This window comes from Capra hircus, chromosome 10 (assembly GCF_001704415.2).
Source record: "Capra hircus breed San Clemente chromosome 10, ASM170441v1, whole genome shotgun sequence".
Classification (NCBI taxonomy): domain Eukaryota; kingdom Metazoa; phylum Chordata; class Mammalia; order Artiodactyla; family Bovidae; genus Capra; species Capra hircus.
The window spans coordinates 50,948,543-50,975,262 of record NC_030817.1 but is presented as its reverse complement, the minus strand read 5'-3'; the positions used below and the strand labels follow the sequence as shown (position 1 = coordinate 50,975,262).

At 41.8% G+C, this 26,720-nt stretch overlaps 1 protein-coding gene across 1 annotated transcript in view; it reads left to right on the top strand.

The window, feature by feature from the left end:
* Positions 18,015–26,720, top strand: part of ALDH1A2 (aldehyde dehydrogenase 1 family member A2) — a 117,640-nt gene continuing 108,934 nt past the window's right edge. Inside the window, exon 1 of the mRNA XM_018054270.1 lies at positions 18,015–18,227. Coding sequence (XP_017909759.1) covers positions 18,111–18,227 — 117 coding nt within the window. The 5' untranslated portion in view covers positions 18,015–18,110. The remainder of the gene's footprint in view (positions 18,228–26,720) is intronic.

Below are 26,720 nucleotides of genomic sequence, written 5' to 3'. Positions count from 1 at the left end.
TTGCTGCATAAACGTAGAGAACAGACTTATGGACATGGGAGAGGAGAGGAGAGGAAAGGAGAGGAGAGGGTGAGATGTATGGAAAGAGTAACATGGAAACTTAATTCGGTTCAGTTCGGTCGCTCAGTTGTGTCTGACTCTTTGTGACCCATGAATCACAGCATGCCAGGTCTCACTGTCCATCACCAACTCCCTGTGTTCACTCAACTCACATCCATTGAGTCAGTGATGCCATCCAGCCATCTCATCCTTTGTCATCCCCTTCTCCTCCTGCCCTCAATCCTTCCCAGCATCAGAGTCTTTTCCAATGAGTCAACTCTTCCCATGAAGTGGCCAAAGTATTGGAGTTTCAGCTTTAGCATCATTCCCTCCAAAGAAATCCCAGGGCTGATCTTCAGAATGGATTGGTTGGATCTCCTTGCAGTCCAAGGGACTTTCAAGAGTCTTCTCCAACATCACAGTTCAAAAGCATCAATTCTTCGGCACTTAGCTTTCTTCACAGTCCAACTCTCACATCCATACATGACCACAGGAAAAACCATAGCCTTGACTAGATGGACCTTTGTTGGCAAAGTAATGTCTCTGCTTTTGAGTATGCTATCTAGGTTGGTCATAACTTTCCTTCCAAGGAGTAGGCATCTTTTAATTTAATGGCTGCAATCACCATCTGCAGTGATTTTGGAGCCCCCAAAAATAAAGTCTGACACTGTTTCCACTGTTTCCCCATCTATTTACCATGAAGTGATGGGACCAGATGCCATGATCTTCGTTTTCTGATGTTGAGCTTTATGCCAACTTTTTCACTCTCCTCTTTCACTTTCATCAAGAGGCTTTGTAGTTCCTCTTCACTTTCTGCCATAAGGGTGGTGTTATCTGCATATCTGAGGTTATTGATATTTCTCCCGGCAATCTTGATTCCAGCTTGTGCTTCTTCCAGCCCAGCGTTTCTCATGATGTACTCTGCATATAAGTTAAATAAGCAGGGTGACAATATACAGCCTTGACTTACTCCTTTTCCTATTTGGAACCAGTCTGTTGTTCCATGTTGAGTTCTAACTGTTGCTTCCTGACCTGCATATAGGTTTCTCAAGAGGCAGGTCAGGTGGTCTGGTATTCCCATCTCTCTCAGAATTTTCCACAGTTTATTGTGATCCACACAGTCAAAGGCTTTGGCATAGTCAATAAAGCAGAAATAGATGTTCTTCTGAAACGCTCTTACTTTTTCGATGATCCAGCAGATGTCGGCAATTTGATCTCTGGTTCCTCTGCCTTTTCTAAAACCAGCTTGAACATCTGGACGTTCACAGTTCACATATTGCTGAAGCTTGGCTTGGAGAATTTTGAGCATTACTTTACTAGCATGTGAGATGAGTGCCATTGTGCAGTAGTTTGAGCATTCTTTGGCATCCCTTTTCTTTGGGATTGGAATGAAAACTGACCTTTTCCAGTCCTGTGGCCACTGCTGAGTTTTCCAAACTTGCTGGCATATTGAGTGCAGCACTCTCACAGCATCATCTTTCAGGATCTGAAACAGCTCAACTGGAATTCCACCACCTCTACTAGCTTTGTTTGTAGTGATGCTTTCTAAGGCCCACTTGACTTCACATTCCAGGATGTTTGGCTCTAGGTGAGTGATCACACCATCGTGATTATCTTGCTTGTGAAGATCTTTTTTGTACAGTTCTTCTGTGTATTCTTGCCACCTCTTCTTAATATCTTCTGCTTCTGTTAGGTCCAGACCATTTCTGTCCTTTATCGAGCCAATCTTTGCATGAAATGTTCCCTTGGTATCTCTAATTTTCCTGAAGAGATCTCTAGTCTTTCCCATTCTGTTGTTTTCCTCTATTTCTTTGCATTGATCGCTGAGGAAGGCTTTCTTATCTCTCCTTGCTATTCTTTGGAACTTTGCATTCAGATGCTTATGTCTTTCCTTTTCTCCTTTGCTTTTCACTTCTCTTCTTTTCACAGCTATTTGTAAGGCCTCCCCAGACAGCCATTTTCCCTTTTTACATTTTTTTTCCATGGGGATGGTATTGATCTCTGTCTCCTGTACAATGTCATGAACCTCAGTCCATAGTTCATCAGGCACTCTATCTATCAGATCTAGGCCCTTAAATCTATTTCTCACTTCCATTGTATAATCATAAGGGATTTAGGTCATACCTGAATGGTCTAGCAGTTTTCCCTACTTTCTTCAATTTGAGTCTGAATTTGGTAATAAGGAGTTCATGATCTGAGCCACAGTCAGCTCCAGGTCTTGTTTTTGTTGACTGTATAGAGCTTCTCCATCTTTGGCTGCAAAGAATGTAATCAATCTGATTTCAGTGTTGACCATCTAGTGATGTCCATGTGTAGAGTCTTCTCTTATGTTGTTGGAAGAGGGTGTTTCCTATGACCAGTGCATTTTCTTGGCAAAACTCTATTAGTCTTTACCCTGTTTCATTCTGTACTCCAAGGCCAAATTTGCCTCTTACTCCAGGTGTTTCTTGACTTCTTACTTTTGCATTCCAGTCCCCTATAATGAAAAGGATATCTTTTTTGGGTGTTAGTTCTAAAAGGTCTTGTATTCATAGAACCGTTCAACTTCAGCTTCTTCAGCGTTACTGGTTGGGGCATAGACTTGGATTACTGTGATATTGAATGGTTTGCCTTGGAAACAAACAGAGACTATTCTTCCATTTTTGAGATTGCATCCAAGTACTGCATTTCAGACTCTTTTGTTGACCATGATGGCTACTCCATTTCTTCTAAGGGATTTCTGCCTGCAGTAGTAGATATAATGGTCATCTGAGTTAAATTCACCCATTCCAGTCCATTTTAGTTCGCTGATTCCTAGAAATTCGATGTTCACTCTTGCCATCTCCTGTTTGACCACTTCAAGTTTGCCTTGATTCATGGACCTGACATTCCAGGTTCCTATGCAATATTGCTCTTTACAGTATCGGACCTTGCTTCTATCACCAGTCACATCCACAACTGGGTATTGTTTTTGCTTCAGCTCCATCCCTTCATTCTTTCTGGAGTTATTTTTCCACTGATCTCCAGTAGCATACTGGGCACCTACTGACCTGGGGAGTTCGTCTTTCAGTATCTGTAAAATAGACAACCAACAGAAATTTGCTGTATGGCTTAGGAAACTCAAACAGGGTCTCTGTATCAATCTAGAGGGGTGGGATAGAGAGGGAGATGGGAGGGAGCTTCAAAAGGGAGAGGATATATGTATACCTATGGCTGATTCATGTTGATGTGTGACAGAAAACAACAAAATTATGTAAAGCAATTATCCTTCAATTAAAAAATAAATTAACTTAAAAAAATTACCCCCAAACCTAATGGCTTAAAACAATAATCACTTATTGTCTCCCATGGTTACTGTGGGTAGAAATCCAGGCAGAATATAGCAAGAGTGGATTGTTTCTGTTCTGTGGTGTCCAGGGTCCAGCAGAGAGACACACTGGGTAAAATCATCTGAAGGCCTATTCATCCCACATCTGGTGGCTGATGCTGGCCGGGGCCTGGCTGGGGCCAAGATACAGAACATTTACACCAATGCTCTCCTTTTGTCCTGGGCTTCCTCACAACATGCTGACTTCCAAAGACAAGGATCCAGCGAGAAGGAGAGAGGCAGGAGGAGAGGGAGGGGAGGAGGCACACTGAGCAGAAGCCGCCTGTCTTTCATGACCCAGCCATGGGAGCCGTGCAGCATCACTCCCGCCACGTCCTGTGGGTCATGGAGGCCACAGGAGCCCAGGGTCACAGAGAGGGAACCGAGCCCACCTCTAGACAGAGGAAAGTGAGATCCTGGGGGATGAGATATGTAATTGTGAGGGCATCTTTGAAAAACACAGCCTGCCACATGACTTCAGCTGACCCTTCACCTCCACCAGCATCATTTCCCTCTCCTCCTCACCACTCACTCTACACTTTCCATACTGATCTGGTTTAGTTTTTTCCTTACAACTTTTCCACACCTCTGAACCCTTTTATATGCTACTCCTTATGCTTGGAATACCCTTTCTTTTCTCTGTTAACTCCCTAGTGAAAACCTTCTCATGCCTCAAGTCCAAATTCAAGCCACATCACCGCAAAGCCTTCTTGTCCCACCCAAAGAAGGCTAACTATTCTTTGCCTAGGCTTCTATATAGAGTATGCACATCTCTGCCTTACAGTATTATCTGGTTGAATTTTTATCCTTAAGACTACGAGCCAATCAAAGAAAGGGACTAAGACTTGTTCTTTTGTTGTTGTTCTTTGTTTCTCTGTTGCTTCCTGGATGCCAGATATCTAACACGGTGCATAACATTAAGTCTTCACTGATTAAATGTGACTTGAATGGCCAAAGAAAACTTTAAGGCAAACTTTGGAAAATTATCGTTTCAAGGGTAGGGTGTCTCCCTTGACCTTCTATTGCAAATATTTTTTTCCACTTCTATTATTGCCTGAAATACATTTTTTTTTCACAGTAACAAAATAGTTGATTCACGAGGTCTTAGGAGTTCCAATTCAGAAGACAGATTTGGGAAACCCCAAAGGAGTGATTGGGGGAACAGAAACAATCAGGGGCTTATAAAGACAAAAAGCCACAGGTGGCTAAAAGTTGCCTGGTGATGAAATACTGTACTTTGTAAGCCTTACATTTGTGAATGAGAAAGAAAGAGAAGAAGAAGAAGGAGAGGAAGAAGAAGGAATAGGAGGGAAGGGAGGAGGGTAGAAGGAGGGAAGGAAGGGGAGGGAGAGGGAGAGGGAGGAAGGAGAGGAGAAAGCAGAAAGTAAAGAAAGCTGAGTAGAGAACGCTGGTCAAGGCAAAACACTGCCTCAGTCAAAGCCATTTCTATGCTGCTAGGAAAGAAAAAGTTGAGAATAAAGACACACTGGGGGGATGAGGAGTGAGGACACCAACAAGGAAGGAAAGACCAAAAAAAAAGGGAATATTGTGAATACCAGGAACAAATTCTGCCTTGCTCACGACTTTCCCTCTAGGCAAATCTTGCTTATCTTCAGCTGTTTCTGGAGGGCTAGATGCTTGAGGCAAAAGTACCCCATGTTCTTCCTGGTTCCTTAGCAGGAACACAGCCCAGGATTTTTCACCCTCCCTTACCCTCCTACTGCCTCCTCCAGCTCTGCTGTTGTGCCCTCAGGGCTGGCAAGGGTATGAGGGAGGTCCTCCCTGCATGGATCACTTACTTCCAGGAGCCCCAAAGTGGCCTTTCTATCAGGCTCTGGCATCAATCCCTTGGTGAGAATGCCATGAGGTCTGCAGCCCCATTCACAGCTAACCTCCTTTCTTCTCCTTCCATTCTGGCTCTGGCCCTCATTTTCTAGATTCTGCGACCAATGTGTCTCTTTGGACTTGAGTTTCTTCATCAGGTCCCCCAAACCACCTGAAAATGAGAATGCTCAGGTTATTAAGCACACAGACTCTGAACCCTTCATTGGGAAATGATCCAGCAGGCCTGGGAGGAACATAGAAATCTCTTATATCTACAAGTGATGAGGAGAGTTGAGGAAAGCCTCCAATTCCCTTGTTGGGCTTGAATAAATGGCCTTCGTCTAAGTTTTCTCTCCTGTAACACGTGGTATTATGATTTACCCTCCAGAGTCACAGCTCTGATCATCCTGTAAGTAACGGGAAGCCACTATGGAGAAGAGTAGCATGATCACATTTAAGATGTTGGAAGGCCAGTCTATCGGTAAAGAGGGGTACAAGAAGAGAAAGACATTATGGACAAAATTTTCACTATAGTACAGAAATCTTGTTTTCTCATTAGTGTCTTGGAGCAATCCTGCCTCCCATATACTGCAGGAACTCACCTGGTATCACTTAACTGAAATTCATTGTCATCATACACAGTTACAAACGCTATTCAAGAGGCCAGGACCGGGACTCCCCTGATGATCCAGTGGCTGAGACTCCGTCGTCCCAATGCAGGGGCCCCGGATTTGATTCCTGGTCAGGGAGCTAGATCCCACATGCTGCAACTAAGACCCGGTACAGGCAAATTAATTAATTAGTTAATAATTTAAAAAGAGATGAGGAGCAAAGTTGTAGCACTGGAGGTAAAAGGAGGGGCAGCACAGGGGGATAAGACGATAGAAGATGCAGAAGTTGGTGAGGAAAGGGTTAACACAGAGCCGAGGCTGTGCCTTGTAAGGTCTTGTAGTCTGTGGCACCTTCAGGTATTTCACAACCCTTTCTTTCTCATCATCTTGTGGTCTCCTCCAATGGCCCTAGGAATTTCTCTCCCACCTGATAGTCCTTTGATGCATGCATAGACCTTTTGGACCTTCTTCTGCTTTTGCGTGGCTATTTGCCATGTTTAATGGCAATAACTTACACATCACACTTTTCTAGGACTTGCTACCACCTAACCCATATAATATTCCAGAGTAAAAAGGTGTGCAAGAGAGCTGATTTACCCTAGCTCACCATTCTACTAAATCAATTTCTTAGCTTATCATCTTGGCTATGTCCTAAGTATTCCTTTACCATAGTTATACTTTTCCAGTTTGTTCCATTCTTCCTGCCTCCATGCTGGTCTTGCCTGCATGCCTTCCTATTATGTAGGTACAGCTCAAATGCCATCTTTCTGATCTCTGCAGCTCTGTAGAGCATGATGCTACAACTATGCTCCCTGCTGGCCTGAACTCGGAGCTCCTTGTTGTGAGATGATGGTTATGTACTTTTTTAGTTCTTAAGAATGCTGTGCTTGTTTTGTTGAATTATGAAGATGTAATGATCATATTTTACTTAAACCACAACTTGTTTAGCTCAACCATGCCCTAATTCTTTATTCCACAGTTTTGAGAATAACTTTCTGACATAGGTAAAAAATTGAAATTGTTTTCCTTTTGTAGTTAAAAAAAATAATGCAGATTTCCTAATACAAACTTTGGCAGTCTTCATGAGGGTATAGTCACATTAGCATGGACATTTTCTATTGGGAACACTTTAGTGGCTCAACACAGTGAATAAGGGAAGAGTCCTGACTAAAATTTAGGTTTCCTAAATCCACGGTGGCTCAGCGGTAAAGAATCTGCCTGCCAATGCAGGAGATGACGGTTTGATCCCTGGGTTGAGAAGATCCCCTGGAGAAGGAAAGGGCTGCCCACACTAGTATTCTTGCCTGAGAAATCCCATGGGCAGAGGAGCCTGGTGGATTATACAGTCCAGGAGGTCGCAAAGACTAGGACACAACTAAACGACTAAACAGCTAAACCACCAGTAAATCCAGATCCAGTGCCTTTTCCATATTGAAATAAGGAAACCAAATAAAAAATTATTACAGCATAGAGAAAACCCTGACAACACTGACTCAACCTGTTAACGATACATGAGTACCACTTTACAATGAGAAGCCAATTAATGTATTGAGTTCAAATTAAAGCAGTGTTTCTGGAGATACTTTACATGTTTTTTCAGAGAAAACTTTAAAAATATGCAGGAGGATTATCACAGGATGATCAACAACAACAAAATCAATGCAAACTAATCAAGTGTCTCTGGAAAGTCCCATAGAACCAGGACATAAAGAAACAGTGATCTGTTAAGCCCATAGACAGCAACTCCTTGTATCTGAAGAGAAAGCGAAAGTGTTAGTCACTCAGTCCTGTCCGACTCTTTACGACCCTATGGATTGTAGCCCACCAGGCTCCTCTGTCCATGGGATTCTCCAGGCAAGAATACTGGAGTGGGTTGCCATTTCCTTCTCCAGGGGATCTTCCTGACCCAGGGATCGAACCTGGGTATCCTGCCCTGCAGGCAGATTCTTTACCAACTGAGCCACAAGGGAAGTCCTATATACCTAGGTCCACCTCTAATGTTTGTGGGGTCCAGATAAAGGAGACAAATGAAGACCCATTACCATACTTTTGAATATTTTACAGTTTTTAACTAGACTTTTAAATTCTTAAATATAGGGTTTTCTTCCGCTTTAACAAGTAGAACTTCATGGTGGCAAAATGTTTAAATCTGTAAAGCTCTACTTTTTATTTGACTGAAAGACAGTAAATTATCAAGACTACTGAATTTTGTTATTATTGAGTATGTCTTAATGTTCTGTTGATGTGCCAGCAATGTTGGGGTAAGTAATAAAGACATGTATGACTCATAAATTATATACTTATTCCACAAAATGCACCTTTTGACTTTATTTTATCAAAATCACTGTATTGTTATAACCAAGATTTTCACATAATTTGGTGATTTTGACAGTAATAATTTAAAAGTTTCTTTTAAAAAATAATTTGAAGTGTACATACTTGAATATATATATTTCATCAGAAATGTTAATTAAATGAAAGTAGAAACATTGAAGTATTTCTTATATTTTAAAAAAGTTATTTTTCCTAAAATATTTAAAAATTTTGATTTAAGTTAAAAGGCAAATAGAAATTAAAATTGATGTGTCAAACTTAATAAAATTACTCAGTTTTTTAAAATGTAATTATATCTCAAAATATTTTTATAAAAACTATTAGAAAATCGAGGGTTTAATGTCTGTCTAACTGCTAACATAAAGTATCAGTCTTATCACTATTAATGCAAATTATGTCTAGACCTACATGTATACAATACAGATTTCAGAGTATTATAAATTGTTTAATGTTGCAAAATGTATGTTTAGTCATGTCTGAGTCTTTGCAACCCCATGGACTGTAGCCTGTCAGGCTCCTGTGTCCATGGAATTCTCCAGGCAAAAGTACTATTTCCTTCTCCAGGGGATCTTCTGGATTCAGGGACTGAACCAGATTGAACCAGGTCTTCCACACTGCAGGCAGATTCTTTACCATCTGAGCCATCATACAAAGTCTGGGAAAAATACTGGAGTGGGTTGCCATTTCCTTTTCCAGGGGATCTTCCTGACCCAGGGATTGAACCCGCATCTCTTGTGTTTCCTGCACTATTTTTCAGATACTGAAGAGCGTTAACTGCCCTTAAAACACATTAAATCTTGTGGGCCTAAGTATTTGCTGTCAGTTATGAATCAAGCTGTGAGTTTCTTGGGGTATTACTAGATCTTATAGTTTTCTTTCACACACTCCCAGGAAGTCTTATCGCTGCTAGGTACATAAGAGTCCATCAATATGAGGCACACAAGTATTGCAGTGACTCGCTTTTAGAATATTTGATTAGTGTGTAATTGATACTCTAACAAGGATTTGGGACTTTGCGCTTGTATAATTGAAAGCAGGAAATATTGGTCTTTTAATAGTACAAGTGTCAGCTTGAATGTAAGGAGTAAAATGGAAGAAAAAGACTTTTAACGCCCTAAAAAGTGCCATGCACATGCCCTGAATTACTCCTCCCTGCAGACTTTGGTCCAAAGTCATTTGTTTAGTGACAGTTACATGGCAGATATTATGTGCTCTAGAAGTGATTTCTGAAGATTTTCCTCACATTCTTGCCACCTTTAATTCAAGTGAATTCTAGCTCTCACCCACCTTTCCTGAAACTCACGGCTTTTTCATAATTATTAAAATTGCCTGTTTTACATAGCCAGAGAAAGGAAATCCCAGAATTTTAATAATTGAAAATATTGTGGAAATTCATTTCAGATTTTTGAATTTTCTAGAATCCAAATATAACTGACTATTGGAACATTTAGTTTCCAAAATAGTGTCTGGCCGTATTTTTAAACACATAAAATCACATGAATTTGGGGATGATCCTAACATATACTATAGTAAATTAAAGGTTTTGTTTAATTTATGGTATTAATTTCCTTACTAAGTTTATTATCTTAGGCATTTTAATAAAAATACTCAGGTTAGAAAAACTTAATAATTTGAGATGACAGTCTTGACCTATACATTTTCATATTGAAAAGTGTCTTCAGGTGTGTATTTGTTTCGCAATTCTGATTTCTATATTTGTCTGGGAAGGCAGCTATCACTGGACAATATATTGGTTTTCCCAGGTTAGCCGGCCCATTGGAGAACATCACAGTACGCAGAAATGCTAAAACTGAAAGCTCAAGCTGTTTTAGTTATGTATACAACAGACACTTTTCTTTTTTTCATACTAGAAAAGTTCGAGTCTTCTCAACCGGCAAGCAGATGTTACCCTGGTGCTGTCTCCATATTCATTAGCCTGTAATGAATCTATTAATTGAATATGTAAGTTTGGCTAATTAGATGTAAGACACGTCTTCAGATTTAAAGGGTAATAATAAAAAATTTAAACTGGAACACCAGATCAAGCATTTAAGGGTTGATAAATGTGGCCTGGAAAGTGCACAATTCCAATATAAATTAGTTAATTGCCTCTGTTAATTTAGGGGAAATACATTAGCAGAAAGGTCAATCCATTTGAGGCTTGATGTGTTTTTCAAATAGTAAATTAAAAATAGCAAATAAAAAAACGCTAGAAAGTGAGAAGCATGAAGTCCACTTTTCCAATCCAGAGATGGCAGTATGGACTCAAGGAACCCCACAGAGTTAACATTCTATGGGTTAACCAGCGGTTCTCAAGCTGGGCTGTGTCTTACAGGCGCCAGGGAAAATTATCAATGACTAGGGCCCCAACTTAAACTGACTGAAATCTTTGAAGGTGGGACCAGGTTAACTGTAATTTTAAAGCTCTCTATGTGTGTGTGTTGTGTGTTTAGTTGCTCAGTCATGTCTGACTCTTTTGTGACCCTTTGGACTGTAGCCCACCAGGTTCCTCTGTCCATGGGATTTTTTAGGCAAGAATACTGGAGTGAGTTGCCATTTCCTCCTCCAAAGGATCTTCCTGACCCAGGGATCAAACCTGCATCTCTTATGTCTCCTGCATTGGGAGATGGGTTCTTTACCTGTTGATCCATCAGAGAAGCCATAAAAGCTCCCTATATTATTATAATTGGAAACTAGGCTAAAAACCATTGGACTATTCCATGAATGTAATAGCAGGAGTAAAACAGCAACATCAGTCAGTGGCTGCTATGCAAGCATTAGCAGTGTCAAACTTAATGCTCTCTTTCATTACTAAGAGAGGGGAAATAAACTGCCCTTAGTCCTTACTGCATTTACTCTTCTGGCTATGTCTGTGTCAAAGAGTCTACTGTTATTGTTTGGTCATGAGGTCCTGTCCCAACTCTTTTGCGACCTCATGGATTATAGCCCAGTAGGCTCCTCTGACCATGGGATTCCCCAGGCAAAAATACTGAAGTGGGTCGCCATTTCCTCCTCCAGGGGCTCTTCCTGACCCAGTGTATGAGCCTGAATCTCCTGCACTGGCAGGTGGATTCTTTACCAGGGAGCCACCATATAATAGACACATAAAGAGTCTATTACTTGAGAATATTTAACTAGGATTTGGGAAATGGGAGGAAATCCCAGGCCCAGGTGTTTGCTTTTGGGAGTTCCAGTTTTGCAAATAGTTAACTTACTGGATAACATTAGTTACCTTCACACTAAAAAATGTCAAAGGAGTTCTTTGTTGGGTCATGTTTTGGAAAATGTTCCCTCATCGCTTGTGTCTTCTGTCCTCCATAGCACCTGCAAGAATTTAAGACTCATGGAAACCCCAACAAAAGCATTTGTAATAGGTTGTCTCCTTTCTGATATCCTCTTTCACTCTCTCTGCCCTGCGTATTCTAACTTTTTCCTGTCTCATATGGTCCTTTAATTGTTTCACATATGTAGTTACTGTCATCCCGCACACTTCTTTTTCTTCACAGACTCTATGCTGATGCTTAGCTCATAATGTATCATCAAGGAATATTGTTTGGTTGAAGCTATTTGATTGATAGAGGGGGAAAAAATCCAGGTTTAGCAATGTAGTCAAGGAATCACAGATGCTCTGAAATGGGGAATATGTTATGTCTGAATCAAGAAACCCTTCCTTTGTAACCTAGGGCTGGGTGTCCAAATTGGATGTCTATGTCCTGGCTCTTGGAGAAGGCAATGGCAACCCACTCCAGTACTCTTGCCTGGAAAATCCCATGGATGGAGGAGCCTGGTAGGCTGCAGTCCACGGGGTCGCTGGAGTTGGACACGACTGAGCGACTTCGCTTTCACTTTTCACTTTCATGCACTGGAGAAGGAAACGGCAACCCACTCCAATATTCTTGCCTAGAGAATCCCAGGGACGGGGGAGCCCGGTGGGCTGCCATCTATGGAGTCGCACAGAGTTGGACACAACTGAAGTGACTTAGCAGCAGCAGCAGCAGTCCTGGCTCTGAATGCCTCACACCCTTGACCATAGACTAAACTGTGTAGTTGAGAAGAAAGAGGCTGGCATTCCCCCTCTGTTGTCTGTCTAACATGTTCCTCATTATCTTGTCAATGGCTCATTCCACCATGTAAAGGAGAATAATTACTATTCATTTAACCTTGTATTCTAATGACCATGAACATGGATCCCTCTCCCAAATATCACCAAAGTTCATATGAGGATTACTTATGCCCAAAGCCCCTCTTATTAAATGACTGTATAAGGAAAGAAGGACTTGGGGAAGAAGTTTATATTTAAAAATGCATCATGCTCAGTCACTTCAGTCGTGTCTGACTCTTTGCAACCCTATGGGCTGTAGCCCACCAGGCTCCTCTCACCATGGGATTCTCCAGGCAAGAATATTGGAGTAGGTTGCCATGCCATCCTCCAGGGGATCTTCCCAACCCAGGGATTGAACAGAAGAGCAAATTTAGCTTAGTTACATGCCAAGCACTTATCTAGGTGAAGGAAAACATAAAAATGTAGGGGCTTGCCCATTAGTAACTCTTCCTCACCCACAATGAGGAATTGGAAACAATACTTGTTTCCAATCTGCCACATACCCATGTGACTTGCTCTGGGATATTACCTTCTCTTATCTAGCATGTGAACGAACTGTAGGTTCTAAATACTGCACCTTTTATGGTAAATTTGGCTGATGAACCCTTTTCTTAAGGGTCACAAAAGATCTTTCAATGATAGGCTAACTGCAGTGTAAAATTTGAATCTCAAGTATTTTTTTCCTCTAAAGTAATTCAGATTAAAACTGAAACATCTAACAAAAGAGTTCTTACCAGTATCAGATGCATACATTGAATCCAAGCTATTGCTTTTTAAAGTGACAATATTTACTTGCACCTACATACCATCAACTGCAGAGGGAGCTAATGCCTTTTTTTCCTCAGGGCCATCAGGAAAGACTCCATAGCTGAGATTTTAATTTTTCTCTACGCCTGTTAAGTGTGATTATTGATAAAGTACTGAGCTCATCTCTGCAACCAAACTTAAGCCTCTAAAACATATATGAAGTGGAACTGAGCTTTACAACAAAGAGGAATCTAGTTTCCACTTTTAAAATGGTCTCCTGAGGTTCTCAAAAGCTGGAAGATATATTTTTAAAGGAAAGAATTGTGTTTTGTATCAAAACATGATTTTTGGAGTCATGACCAATTAGGAATCTACACCCTGCAACCATAAATACTCTTTTTCATAGAATATAGTGACCAGAGGCCACACTGGGCATAGGGAATTAATATGTAGAGAATTTTTATGGTTAATAAGTGCCACAATCTCAGCCTTTTTTCCTCTAGATATTGGAAGGAAAAGAATAATTAAGTGAGCATTTAGATCCCAAATAAAAAGTTAATATTCACGTTAAATAAAAAAATGTAAGTGAATTTATTTTATAGAACTTTTCATAATGGGTCCAAAATACTTCATTAAGCATTTCTGGATAAAAATATGTAAAGCTCTTTATAAGCTTTTGTTAGTATATTAAATACCATTTCTCTGTAAATATTCCTTACATTAAGCTTTCCTGTTAAGAGTTTTCAGGAAACATTTCAAATAAAGTAGCCAGACATATCCCATTTGAGATGAATGAGATCATTAGGAAACACTTATATCTGAAATAAGCACTGAGATCATTCTGCATACAACCCAAGGGCCCTAATTTTTTAAATATTTCAAACACCATGCTCCTTTCAAATCATTAGACTTAGAGACATTTAAGGAACTGATTCAATTAACCCAGAAGAAGGAAATGCTATAATGTGTGATTTATTTTTGCAGATAAATTAAAATGCAAGTGTATCTGTTACAAAAGGTAGGCTGTCAGCATGGTTAGTGATGGGAACAGGAAAGCAATTAAGCAGGGCCACCTGAGGCTGAAATAGCGCCTAAACATGGAAGCTTGACATTCAAGCTGGACATTCAGTTATTGCCAAAACCAAAAGTGTTCCTTCGTTGGGAGGAATATCTGTGCTCTAGTTAGTCTCCCTCATTGACTTCTAAAAGATGTTTCTTCTTTTTAACAGATACTTCCCTCTCTTAATTGTAATCTGAAAAGAAGCCTAAATTGCTAGGGTTTCATACCTAAAGTCAAGCTTCACATAAAGCTGATGCCTGAAAATTACAACTTTGCATTCTACTCTTTAGGTGAGGAAATATGAGGCAAGAATTTATTTTTCTCCTCTATGACTCCAGGATATTGGCTCCACCAGGCCTAATAAATTGTTTTCACAAGGAAATAAATAGAGCATGCTGTAGTGTACATTCCCCTGTGCAGGGGCTTTAACCAAGATGTATCCTAAACAATAAATAATTACAGATGCGGGAGGGTGGGAGAAGGAAACATTATAAGGTTGGGAAAAAATGTTTCTTAGCTAAATCAGGAAAAAGACTTACATTCAAAATGCTAAACCTGAAGATAAAGACTGCTACTTCAACCACTGTAAAATCTGTGGAGAAAATAAGAGGACAGTAAAACAAGAGAAGAGAACAGGAATATGAGAAAAGTTGCTAAGGCAGCTTTGAAAGTAACAGAAGAATAAATTCTACTAATAGAAACAAACAAGACTAAAGTAGTTGCAATTCATTATTCTTTTCTGCTATATCTTGTCCCCCATCTTGAATTAAAGAATTTGCACAAAAAATGGCCACAATCAGGAGCAGAAGATAGGGGGGAAAGAAAATGACTGTACAAACAACAACAACAAAAAACTCTTAGAAATGTATGAAAAGATAAATTTATAGTAAAAGATGGGGAAAAGTAAAACAAAATGTAAGATCAGGAAGAGAAAATGTCCCTTAATCAGAGAGCTTGGGAAAGTTACCTTCATTTTACAGTTGAAGTAGTCAGCGGAAATGGAACTGTTTACGAGAAGAAATGTTTTGAAAATGTTTAGGAGAAGCCAATGTTTGGAGAAGGCAATGGCACCCCACTCCAATACTCTTGCCTGGAAAATCCCATGGACAGAGGAGCCTGGTGGGCTACAGTCCATGGGGTCGCTAAGAGTCGGACACAACTGAGTGACTTCACTTTCACTTTTCACTCTCATGCATTGGAGAAGGAAATGGCAACCCACTCCAGTGTTCTTGCCTGGAGAATCCCAGGGACAGGGGAGCCTGGTGGGCTGCCGTCTGTGGGGTCGCACAGAGTCGGACACGACTGAAGCGACTTAGCAGCAGCAGGAGAAGCCAAAAGATCCTTTCTGGCCCAAATAAGAAGGGAATCTGTTTATTGCTCTTCCTCACTAGGATTCCCAGGTGGTGCTAGTGGTAAAGAACCTGCCTGCCAATGCACGAGATATAATGAGACATGGGTTCAATCCCTGGGTCGGGAAGATCCCCTGGAGGAGGGCATGGCGATCCCCTCCAGTATTCTTGCCTGGAGAAACCCATGGACAGAGGAGCCCAGCTGACTGCAGTCCACAGGGTCACACAGAGTTGGACATGACTGAAGTGACTTAGCATGCATGCACTGTTTAACAAATGCTGATAACTCTAACATGTCATTCCTTCCAGCCACGGTGATGGAACTGGAGTTAGCACACCAGAGTGGGGTCAAGGGTGAATATCCCCGTTTTATACTTTGAGGAGAATATAAATCAGTGGTTTCTGGTTTGCAACAGTCTTTCTTGATAATATTCATTCATCAGTTAATTTATACAATTTTCCCTTTTCTCTTCCTCAGAATCTTTTGATGACTTGTCCTTCTCAGTGTCTCGAGTTAAGGCCCTTACAGCCTTGAGGCAACTGCCTTGCCAGCCTCATCTGCTGCTTCTCCAGCACCACTGATGTCCCTAAAAAGCATTCACACATTTCCATGCCTTTGCTCTTGTGGACTCTTCTGCCTATTCTGTCCTCCTCTCCATGCTGAAGGCTGACCTTCCTTTTAAGGCCAACCTCCAAGGTCCATTTCCCCAGAGAGCTGGCCTCTTCCTTGGTGCGGCACCCAGATGGTGTTGTGGATGCTCTTTCCCCACAGCCTCTCATAGTCATCTCTCTCTCCGTGGGGGGTTTAAGCTCACTCTAGTGAGCTGTCTTATTTGTAACCCAGTCTCTACACCATGCCTTGCATCAGAAAGCACTCAAAACATGTTTGTAGAATTGTTCCACAGGCATCACTGATTTCCCTCGCTACAGACTTCTCCCTTTCTCAACTAACCTTAACTTTTTAATCTCTCAGTTGTATCTCTAACCCTCTAAGGTTTTCATCTATTTCATGAACATATACTGTTATTATTAAGGCATAATCTTTAGCCATTGAGATCCCCTGTGAACTGAAATCTCACCGCTTTCTCGGACCCTCAGCTAAGGTCCATAATTTCTCCAAACAAACAAAACACACATACACACACACAGACACAACCCCAAATTCACTCTGGTAGCTTAATATAGATATGTTGGGTTCTGAGAGGCTGGAAGTTATTTCTTCAGACCTAACACTGAAATGATATATTTAAGTCTATTTCTACTGTTAAGAACCAAGCAATACATATAGGGCTGTTTTAGTTACTGAAAGTATCTAAGTCAGGATCTTTTCTGGTGGACACTTAACATCCAAAGAATCAGTAGACCTCTGTCAGGCTTACATTGAGAGTGCAAGTGACCTACAAAGGCGTTTTGATCTGGACCCTAGATTTAGACCAGGACCCCAAAGCCCATTCTGAGATGGGGGTCTCTGTGTTCTTGACGTAGACCTACATGCTGACCTCTAGAGTTCCAGAAACTAGATCTGTTGGAGCTTCGAAAAGGCTTAAATTAGGGAGCTCAACTCTAAAGGGGGCAGTTAAGTGAGAAGCCCAATGTCTGGCGACATGATAGCTGTTAACGTGGAGAACTACAGAAAAACAAAACTAGTTGTATCCTTGTGCGTTTTGGGACGAGGAGAGCCCCTGTTTCCCTCTAGAAAGAGGTATCAGGAAGGACCACAAAAGCCAACGCAGCTTGCAACTCCGCGGAGCAGCCCCGTCTTTCCAAGGCCCCATCTTCCCGGCGCAGCCCAGACCGCCCGGGGTGGTCCCGGCCAGCAGAGGGCAGCAGCTGGGCGGGAGAGTCCCGCCGAGGGCCGCGCGGCGTCGACAGGATCGCGGGGACACTCTTTTTGAGTAGTAGGGCGAGAAACTCGCTCATCACTACCCGTTCCCGACCGTGTGGCCACGGCGCACCTCTGGCCGCGTTTCGGGAAGTGGGTTGCGCGGGCACCCGGTAGCTGCGGAGGGCCCGGCGCCCTTGGCGGGAAGAGAGCGGAGGGAGTCCCGCGAGTCCCCGGGAGAGAAGGGGAGCCGGGCTTCCGCGGGTCCGGGGCGGGAGGGGATATCTGTGCCGGCCGCAGCGTCGGTTGCCCCTTCCTTGGCCGGACCCCTCAGGGCCCGGGCTTCTCCCACCGACACCGCGTCCAGCTCTCGGGGCCGAGTAAGCGCCGGGCCGCTCCGGTCCCCTCGCCAGCCCCCAGCTCCGCTTCCAGGGCCGGGACGGGCGCCCGACATCGGCCAAGGTGTGCTTCCCGCCGACGCTGCCCCGGCCGGAGGGAAGCCAGTCCCGGCGGCTGAGCCCCGAGCGGCCGCGGTGCAGGTTTGCGCTCCCGCCGTCGAAGACTGCGGCGGCCGCGTGGGCTGGTCCCCGCGGTCGCGGGTGCTCAGGGCGAGGGGGGGCGGCGGGCGCACTTGACCGTGGGTCTCAAGCGTCCGAGCCGCGCGGCGCTGGGCGGCGGGCTTTATGTAAATCGGGGCTGCGCCGGGGCGTCCTAGGTAGGATGGACCAGCCCCCCGCGCCTCGGCCCTCACGTCCAATAAGAAGAGCCCCAGCTTGACACCTGCCTATATACAGGCGAGCGCGCCCCCGGCTCTCGGACCGCGCGCACAGCCCGCACTGCCCACGCCGCGGGCGAGCGAGACCTCGGCCCGCCCCCATGACTTCCAGTGAGATTGAGATGCCCGGCGAGGTGAAGGCCGACCCCGCCGCCCTCATGGCGTCCCTGCACCTCCTGCCGTCGCCCACGCCCAACCTCGAGATCAAGTACACCAAGGTAAGGCGCCACGGGGGGCCGGCCGTCCACGGAGACCTTCCAGAACCTTCCTTCCTCTCCGTGAGGACAGGGTGTGGGGCTGGGGTCTTCCGGGCCCAGCCCGTCGAGCCCGCGCAGCAGAGGGACACCCGGTCCTCGGCGTTGGGGCTTCTCAAGTCCCGCCGGGGTCTTGGGACGCGTCGGGGACTCGCCTCCGCCAGCCTGCCGCGCGGCGCTGAGAGTCGCCGTCAACGGCTGCTTCCCAAACCGCGTCCGCCGCTGCCTCCTCGTCCGGTTCTCCGGGCCCCGACTGCTGCGAGGAAGGCGTCGGCACCGCTTCCACTCCTCGAAGGGTACCCCGCCGGGTTGGCCGAGCAGCCTGGCCGTCTCTTCTCGGCCGTCCACCTTTAGGGGACCGTCTCGGGTACCCCGCAGCCCTAGCGGGGCACGGCCAGCGGCTGTCGCATAGGATCGTCCAGGCTCACAGCGCTACGGCCGCCTTTGCAGATTTCATGGAAACCTGGCCTCTGAGTACAGTAGATCCAATATCAGCGTTTTATTCGAATTTTGTAGGTAGTGGCAGTTTTCCTGGAAAACTTGAGAAGTCTTTAAATTCGTGCATATTAACGGGTTCGCTTTTGAACTGAAAAAAAAATTGCTTTTTATAACGAACTCTGACATCTCGGGTTACCCAACCAGGAATTAATTTTTGTTGCACCGCAACATAAAAAGGAAATGCGTTCTCTACCTTAATGTAAATAGAATTTACTTTCCACAAATTGGACATAGAATAAAAGTATTGATTACACATACAGGGGAGGTTATGTTATGCCATTGAGGTGTGAGAGAGAAATAGATGCAATTTAAAATAATGTTTCTTGGAGTTCCTTTTACAGTTGTCTTGATTTTCTATTCCTTTCCGTTGATTTCTACTCCAGACATCGCCCATTCAACATAAACGCATGCTGCGCACACGCAACACGGTTAAACTTGTTTTCCATCATGCTTATTACGAGATAAACTGAATTTTGTCCAGGATCGAATTGTTTGGTTTTGTTTTAAGGATTGAAAGAGAAATATTTTTTAAAACCCATCAATATTGAAATTTTACCCGCTGAATTATAGGATAAAAACCAGGGTGGCTCGTGTTTTGAATGCCAATTTAGATGGATTTAATGTACCTGTTAGCTTTTTAGATGGTGTGACAAATTTTTGAAAGTCTTTTTAATGAGAGATCGTTAATGGTTACAACCATTTAGGCATTGTTTGCATAACAATGGTGCCAGTGTGTGGCACTTCTCCGGGTTTAGGAACAAGCAAGGAAAGCATGTAGCATAAGAGTTGTTTTATGAGGGTCCCTAATCTCTTCAGGTTCTTTTTAAAAGGTTTCGGGATGGAAGAGCTGTGCTGGAGAGGGGACCTCAGATTTGGGACGGTTTGATTTTAGTCTTACTTTGGATTGAATTTTCCTCACAGCTCCTGAATGGAGTTTTAGGTTTGCAGTAGGTATCTAGGAATTTAATTTGGAAGCTTTTCCAGCTCTCTTTTTCTCTGACAACCCCTGCTTCCTTTTTTCTCTTGTTGTGCCCCAGTAGGAAAGACAACTGATTTATAGCTAATTGAAGCCTTTAATGTGGAGTCCTTTAGCTCAGAGGAGACTTTTATCCAGTATCCACTTTCCCAGTTATTACAAAGAAAAACAATCAGAAATGAAATAATGGATCGTAACTTGATTCTTTAATTTGTGGGGAGGAGGCACCTTATTTTTAGGCTTGACAAACAACCCTCATAAACATTGAGCAAAACTAATCTAAAGGCAAGGTCTTTTCACAAAACCTTGTAAAATCAGGTATCTGTGAACATTCCCAGCAGCTTTGCTCCTTGGCCCTTTAGTGAGACTTCTGAATTTTCTGAGACAAGTGGTATGGGCAAGCAGCATCTTTAACACGGAGAGCACAAGTTGCTCTTTTGATAGCCGAGGGTACTGGGCCGTGATTTTTTACTTAAAAGGAAAATAAGATTAATGGAGAGTTTTTTAAAAATTCACTTATCAAAAGCGAGGGAAATTATACTAGTGATTTTAAGCAGAAGAATGAACAAGGTGCAATTGTTGGTCCTTTAGAATAGAGATACCACATTCATTAGGAATTTTTAAAAGGACACTAGCTAAAATATTATTATGCTAGAGAGCTTGTTGAGTAACACATAGGAAAGAAATACAGTATTTATGTCAGAAAATGGTACCAGATAAATATAGATGGGTCCTTAATAATTTTTGTCTTGTTAAATGAATAATTTTAGTGAAGGATATGTAACAATAGGATTTTAAAATATTATCTGGGGACAGTAGAATCATACTTACATGTAAATGGTTATATTTTGAGAATTTTAAGTACCATGCGTTCAGAAAACTTGCACTTGTGATGTTATTTTTTTTTACTTTTCACCATTTCTTTCTTCTTCTAAAAGTATTTTATATTTTTTATAAAAGAGGAGTAAAGGAGACCATAAGAAATAAAAGTTACTGCTGTTTGTCTGTCCAGTGAAAATGCTCCAGAATTAAAGTTCAATCCCCAAGAATGCTGAAAGGGCTAAACTCATGGTTTTGTATTGACTCTCAGGCAATTACATCTAATTTTTAAACCAAGCCTATCTCTCTGAAATTCCAACACCCATTTAGGACTAATGATCAATAGTACCACTTTTGGAATATGTCTAATTTTATTTCCCTAATATAGCAGGCTAGACCCCCAACAAGTTTTAAAACTTATTCTTTTTAAAGGAATATGTTAAAACAAAAAAAAAAACTGCAGACTGTTAGTCAAGAAAGACTGATAACTCCACCAACATGAAGTAGCAAAGGGTTGGGGCCAGGAAAATGTACACTCTTTTCCTTGTATCCTGAGAAGATTGCTTAATGGCTTGCACAGGAATGAGCGTGATTGTTTTTAGCTGTGCCTTTATGGATTAAAGATTTTTCTGAGTTGTTCCTGTTTTATCAGTCTGATTGTTAAATTTTTGTATATTTGAATATATTGTAGGAGTATACTCATGATAAAATCAAGGCCACACACACACACACACACACACACACACACACACTCATTGTGCCATCTCTCTGTTGATCACTTTTTCAATCAAAGTTTATGCCCATAACGAACACTACCGTGAAGAGTAGTGTTTTGTTTTAGTAGTAGTTTTATTTTCCTTCAGGATTTGATACTGTGGAGAGCTAGGACATAGGGAAGAAGAGGGTTATGGAACTGACCCACTGAACTAGAAGAGAAAAAAAAATAGGCAATAAACTGAAAATTAGAGCTAATGTGCATTGGGCAACTATTATTTATTCTTTTATTCATTTAGCAACCTTTTCTTGAACATCTACTGTTTTCTGGGATCAATTTCAATTCAGTTCAAAGACTTTTTAAGTGGCTGTCTTCCTGTAATAGTGCTTTTCATTACACTGGTCGGGCTCTGGAAGAAACATCGAACGAACTTCTAGGAGCTTAGGGTCTTTTTAGAAAGATGGAATGCCAAATTTTGGTTATCAGCATGGCAGTACTTCAGTAGGTCAATGTAATAATAATAATAATGATAACATTTATAATGCCACTTACATTGTGATGGAGCCTAACAGCTTACCTAGCACTTTCATGTCTATGTTAGATCCTTGCAAAACCTTTTGAAGGACACAGAGTAGGAAGAAATAGGAATAATTGATAAGGATGACCTTGGCCTTGATTTATGAAAAATTGATAGAGCTTGCCTCACCATGCACTTTGCTTTTCCTAATAGTCTCATACTTTTTTTTTCTTTTGAGAAAAAGTTTAAATCTTTATTTTTATGTGTTGCTCCTGTTGGAAACATGGAGAGAATATGAACTAGTCAACTCCTCTTAAGAAGGAACTCCTTTTTGTGACCTTTGATTTCCTGACTTTAAATTACTATTTTTGCTATTTCTATGAGTTTGTGGGGTTTTTTTTTAGGTCTAGGGCGGGTTCTTATCTATCCCAGGGATTCTCTCTTTAAGGTTTGGTGATTTCTAAACCTCTAATCAAGATTGTCTTCTTGATCCTAAGTTGTTAATCAATTTTCATGTTTATAGGAGACCTCGGGTTTTCAAAAATATACTTTTTCATAATTGGACAGCTTTCTCATGTTTGTATCATCTCCATTTAACCCAGGGAAGCTAAAAAACTTTATTGTAGGACTTGAATTAGATAATTTTTCTGAGTTCTGCCTGATGCCTGCTGTTAAATAGGCAGGAATCATATGGAATCGTTTGCTGAAGTGCTTCTGTCCTTTATTTCTATAAAAAGAGAAATTATAGTTTTTCTGTATGAAAAAAAGCCTTCTGAGGAACGTGTTCTCTGAGGTCTGATTTTCTTGCAGCCTGGTTTGAGAGAAGCCAGCCGTGCACAGGGAGTTCTCTTTCATGTTAGACGATGATTAACCTGATGATCGATCCATGACCAAAACAAAAATATCTCAAGTATCAACATATACAGTTTTCTCTCAAGTCTTTCTCAGTTGGATAATGGAATACAAACATTGATGTCTATTTTTTTTTCTTTTAGTTAGTGACAGCTTGTTGGGGTCAGCACACTGTAGACTTTCTGCTTGATTTTATAAATAAAGTTTTATTGGAACACATCCACAACTATTCATTCACACACATTATCTGTGGCTGTTACTACAATGGCAGAGTCAGGTAGTTACAACAGCACTGTGTGGCCCACATTAAGTTTATAAGCCCTTGACTTACTTAGAAAAAAGAAAGGCTCTCGGTTAAAAATAGGCCCTTGTTCAGATCTAGGTCAGATTTGTAACTCTTAGTGCTGTGCACATTTAATGTTTATTCACCACATAGAGCCAAGTAACGGTGCCAGATTCTGGAGATGGATTGATAAGCAACGTATGAATGGTGTCTCCTCTCAGGGAGTTTCTTCACTGAGTGTCAATTTCTACATCTGTCAAAACTGAGGTAATAGTAATACCTACCCTACATGATGGTGGTTGTCAGGACTGAGCAAGTATGTAAAAGTAAGTGGCATATAATGACAGTCAGCCAAAGTCTAGTTCCATTTCATTTTTGGGAAGTGATGAATATATTTTTGCTTCAAATTGATGAATGTCCATTTTAAGGAAGATTGGAATTGTATAGTCAACAGCTGTTTTCTGTTTTCTGAAACAGCCCATTGCTTACTAATTAGTCATAAGGGTTTAATATTCTCGGTAGCTGTGGAATCATTATATGTTTACACTGGATTTTTATCAGATGGGACCCCTTGGAAGTTTCCCTGTCAAGGACTTCTCTTTACTAAAAAGTTACTGAATCAAACAATTTCCAGCCAGGATTTTAGTAATCAAATTAGTTATCTGACACGTGTGCCAAAACTCTGCATCGACATGCCTTTTATACCCAGTCCTGAATGTCAGATGGCAAAGAGTCATTTCTGGTGTTTTGAGTAGCTTAAAGAAAGATCATGTCAAGTTGTTAGTGCATAAATCTGGGAAGTATGACAGCATAGGAGGACATTCTCAGGAGGTGGATGCCTTTTGAAATGGAAAATAATCTTAGTTTATACAATTTAAAATTAAAGAGCCTTTCAGTGGTCCTGATTTCCCAGTTTTGGGGCACTTCACCCTCCAAACAATAAAAGCACCACATAGTGACTGTTTTGAATTAATTTCAAAGCCAGTCATTTCCCCTTAGACAGCAAACCAATGCATAGAAATGATTGCCATAATGTCACCTTGGTTAATTTTTAATTGCCTTTTCAGACCTGTCTTTGTGCTTTATTCCATTTTACCTTTCAGATATATGAGATAACCCAAATTGTGAATTTCTTATCTCTGGCGTTTTTCTATTGCTAGTTTGTCTGCTTGCAAGATGGTAGAGTTATGTTTAAATTGTTTCCCTTCCAAATCTTAATGGTTTATTTACAACAACTTTCTGTTTTATCGCATAATTTGAAAACACTTCCAGCCTTTGAAAATTCCAGTTGGAATAATAATCAAGTGCTTTCACCATCTAGACTTTAGCTGGGCTCACAACGAACTAGCCTGGGGCTAAACACAGGGGTTTATTGAATTCTGTAGAATGTGGTTAAAAATTAGAATGTCTGTGAGTGAATACTCTAATTTTTATTATAGAAGGAAGCTTTCCTTTTATTTCAGTTCAGCTCTGTTGCCTCCAGAAGTAGATATCTGCTCTGTTTCCTTTTCTTACCACAGTCTGACCTTTGGAGAGCCAGAGTTGCAATTTCTTTATTTCTAGATCTCTGGAAAGATAAAACCTATTGTCCAGTTGAAAGTGGAAAACACCTTATTTAGACAGAATTGAGGGTATCATGGGTACCAAAACAGTTTCCAATATTGATTATAAATTATGGAGAAAAAGTAAAAATAATTAAATATTATATTTTATACACTTTCTTCTATATGATTTTAGTTTTTCTAACCTGTCTTTGGATTTCAAGTCCAGTGACTCTTTGGATTTTGCCCCAGGTCATTTCTAGGGATTTCTAAGAGATTAAGCTTGGTCAAAAAATGGTATAAGCAATATGTCTCTTCCCACAGAAAGGATGGAGCCTACCTCCAGGTGAGTAGATCTGCCAAAGTAGTGTGAATTTAATAAACTCACTACGAGGCAGAAATCACCTGTTTCCCTCCTCCTGCAACCCCCATCATTGACTAACACCAAACATATGGACTGAGGTACGTGTAGTGCTGGAGGGTTTAGAGGGAAAGAAAGGGGGACGTAAGAAGACCTTGACTGGGAAGACAGAATTATGAAGTATCTCCACAGATAACAGAGGATAACATAAAGTCTTATTTCATGAGGTGTGAAAAATGGACTCCCTCACTGAATCCTTTTTGGGTGGAAATCAGGAAATAGTATGAGACTGATTGGCTGAACATGAAAGCAGTGAATTCTCTATATTTTAGAGTCTGATAATCAATGTACCAATATAACTTGATTTTCACAGGGAAGGTTATCTAATTGCATTACTCAGGGTTATTTTTATTTTTATCTGCAGCCAGAGCTCACCCTTTTGCTTTCCTGAGTTTATTTACTTATCATCATTTATTCATCAGACATTTATTAGAGCCTCTTGTGTCCAAAGCATTGTTAGTCACTGTCTGGCATGAAAAGATACATAGATGTGTGCATTGTCCTGAAGAGGCTAGAGAGGATTCCTGCTTGGGTGTGTGATGAGAACATGAACACCAATAACTGTGGCGCATGATCAGGTCAGTTCAGTCGCTCAGTTGTGTCCGACTCTCTGCGACCCCATGAATCGCAGCACGCCAGGCCTCCCTGTCCATCACCAACTCCCGGAGTTCACTCGGACTCACGTCCATTGAGTCCGTGATGCCATCCAGCCGTCTTATCCTCTGTCGTCCCCTTCTCCTCCTGCCCCCAATCCCTCCCAGCATCACAGTCTTTTCCAATGAGTCAGCTCTTCGCATGAGGTGGCCAAAGTACTGGAGTTTCAACTTTAGCATCATTCCTTCCAAAGAAATCCCAGGGCTGATCTCCTACAGAATGGACTGGTTGGATCTCCTTGCAGTCCAAGGGACTCTCAAGAGTCTTCTCCAACACCACAGTTCAAAAGCATCAATTCTTTGGCTCTCAGCCTTCTTCACAGTCCAACTCTCACATCCATACATGACCACAGGAAAAACCATAGCCTTGACTAGACGGACCTTAGTTGGCAAAGTAATGTCTCTGTGGCGCATGATAGAAGATACTGAATTCTTGACAGGAATGCACTTGAAGCACCATGATGGTTCAAAAGAAGAGATGTTTCAGGCTCAGCACATCAGTAGCATTTTGTATTCTTAGACGTACTTGAGAGGAGATCAGATACTTCAGTCATACAGGAGAGTGTAGCCAATATAACAAACGTGTATACATTTACCCAGGTTTCTTTGCTCTTAACTATTTGTGCTATTTGCTTCTAATCTTTTTCAAGAAATACATTGATGGTCTACCTGTGAACTTCTCCCAATCGCCTCTCTCCTTTCCTTTCTTCCTCAGAGGTATTTGGCATCTATCTTTTCCATTGGTATATGTCCATACACACATATTAATAAATGATGTGTACTATTGCCTCGCATTCTAAACCTTTTAATATAAATGGTACCATACCATGCCAAAGTTATGACCAACCTAGACAGAATATTAAAAAGCAGAGACATTACTTTGCCAACAAAGGTCTGTCTAGTCAAGGCTGTGGTTTTTCTAGTATTGTAGTTGTAGTAGTTCAGTCGCTCAGTCGTGTCCGACTCTCTGTGACCCCATGAATCACAGCACGCCAGGCCTCCCTGTCCATCACCAGCTCCCGGAGTTCACTCAGATTCATGTCCGTCGAGTCAGTGATGCCATCCAGCCATCTCATCTCATCCTCTGTCGTCTGCGTCTTCTCCTCCTGCCCCCAATCCTTCCCAGCATCAAAGTCTTTTCCAGTGAGTCAACTCTTCGCATGAGGTGGCCAGAGTATTGGA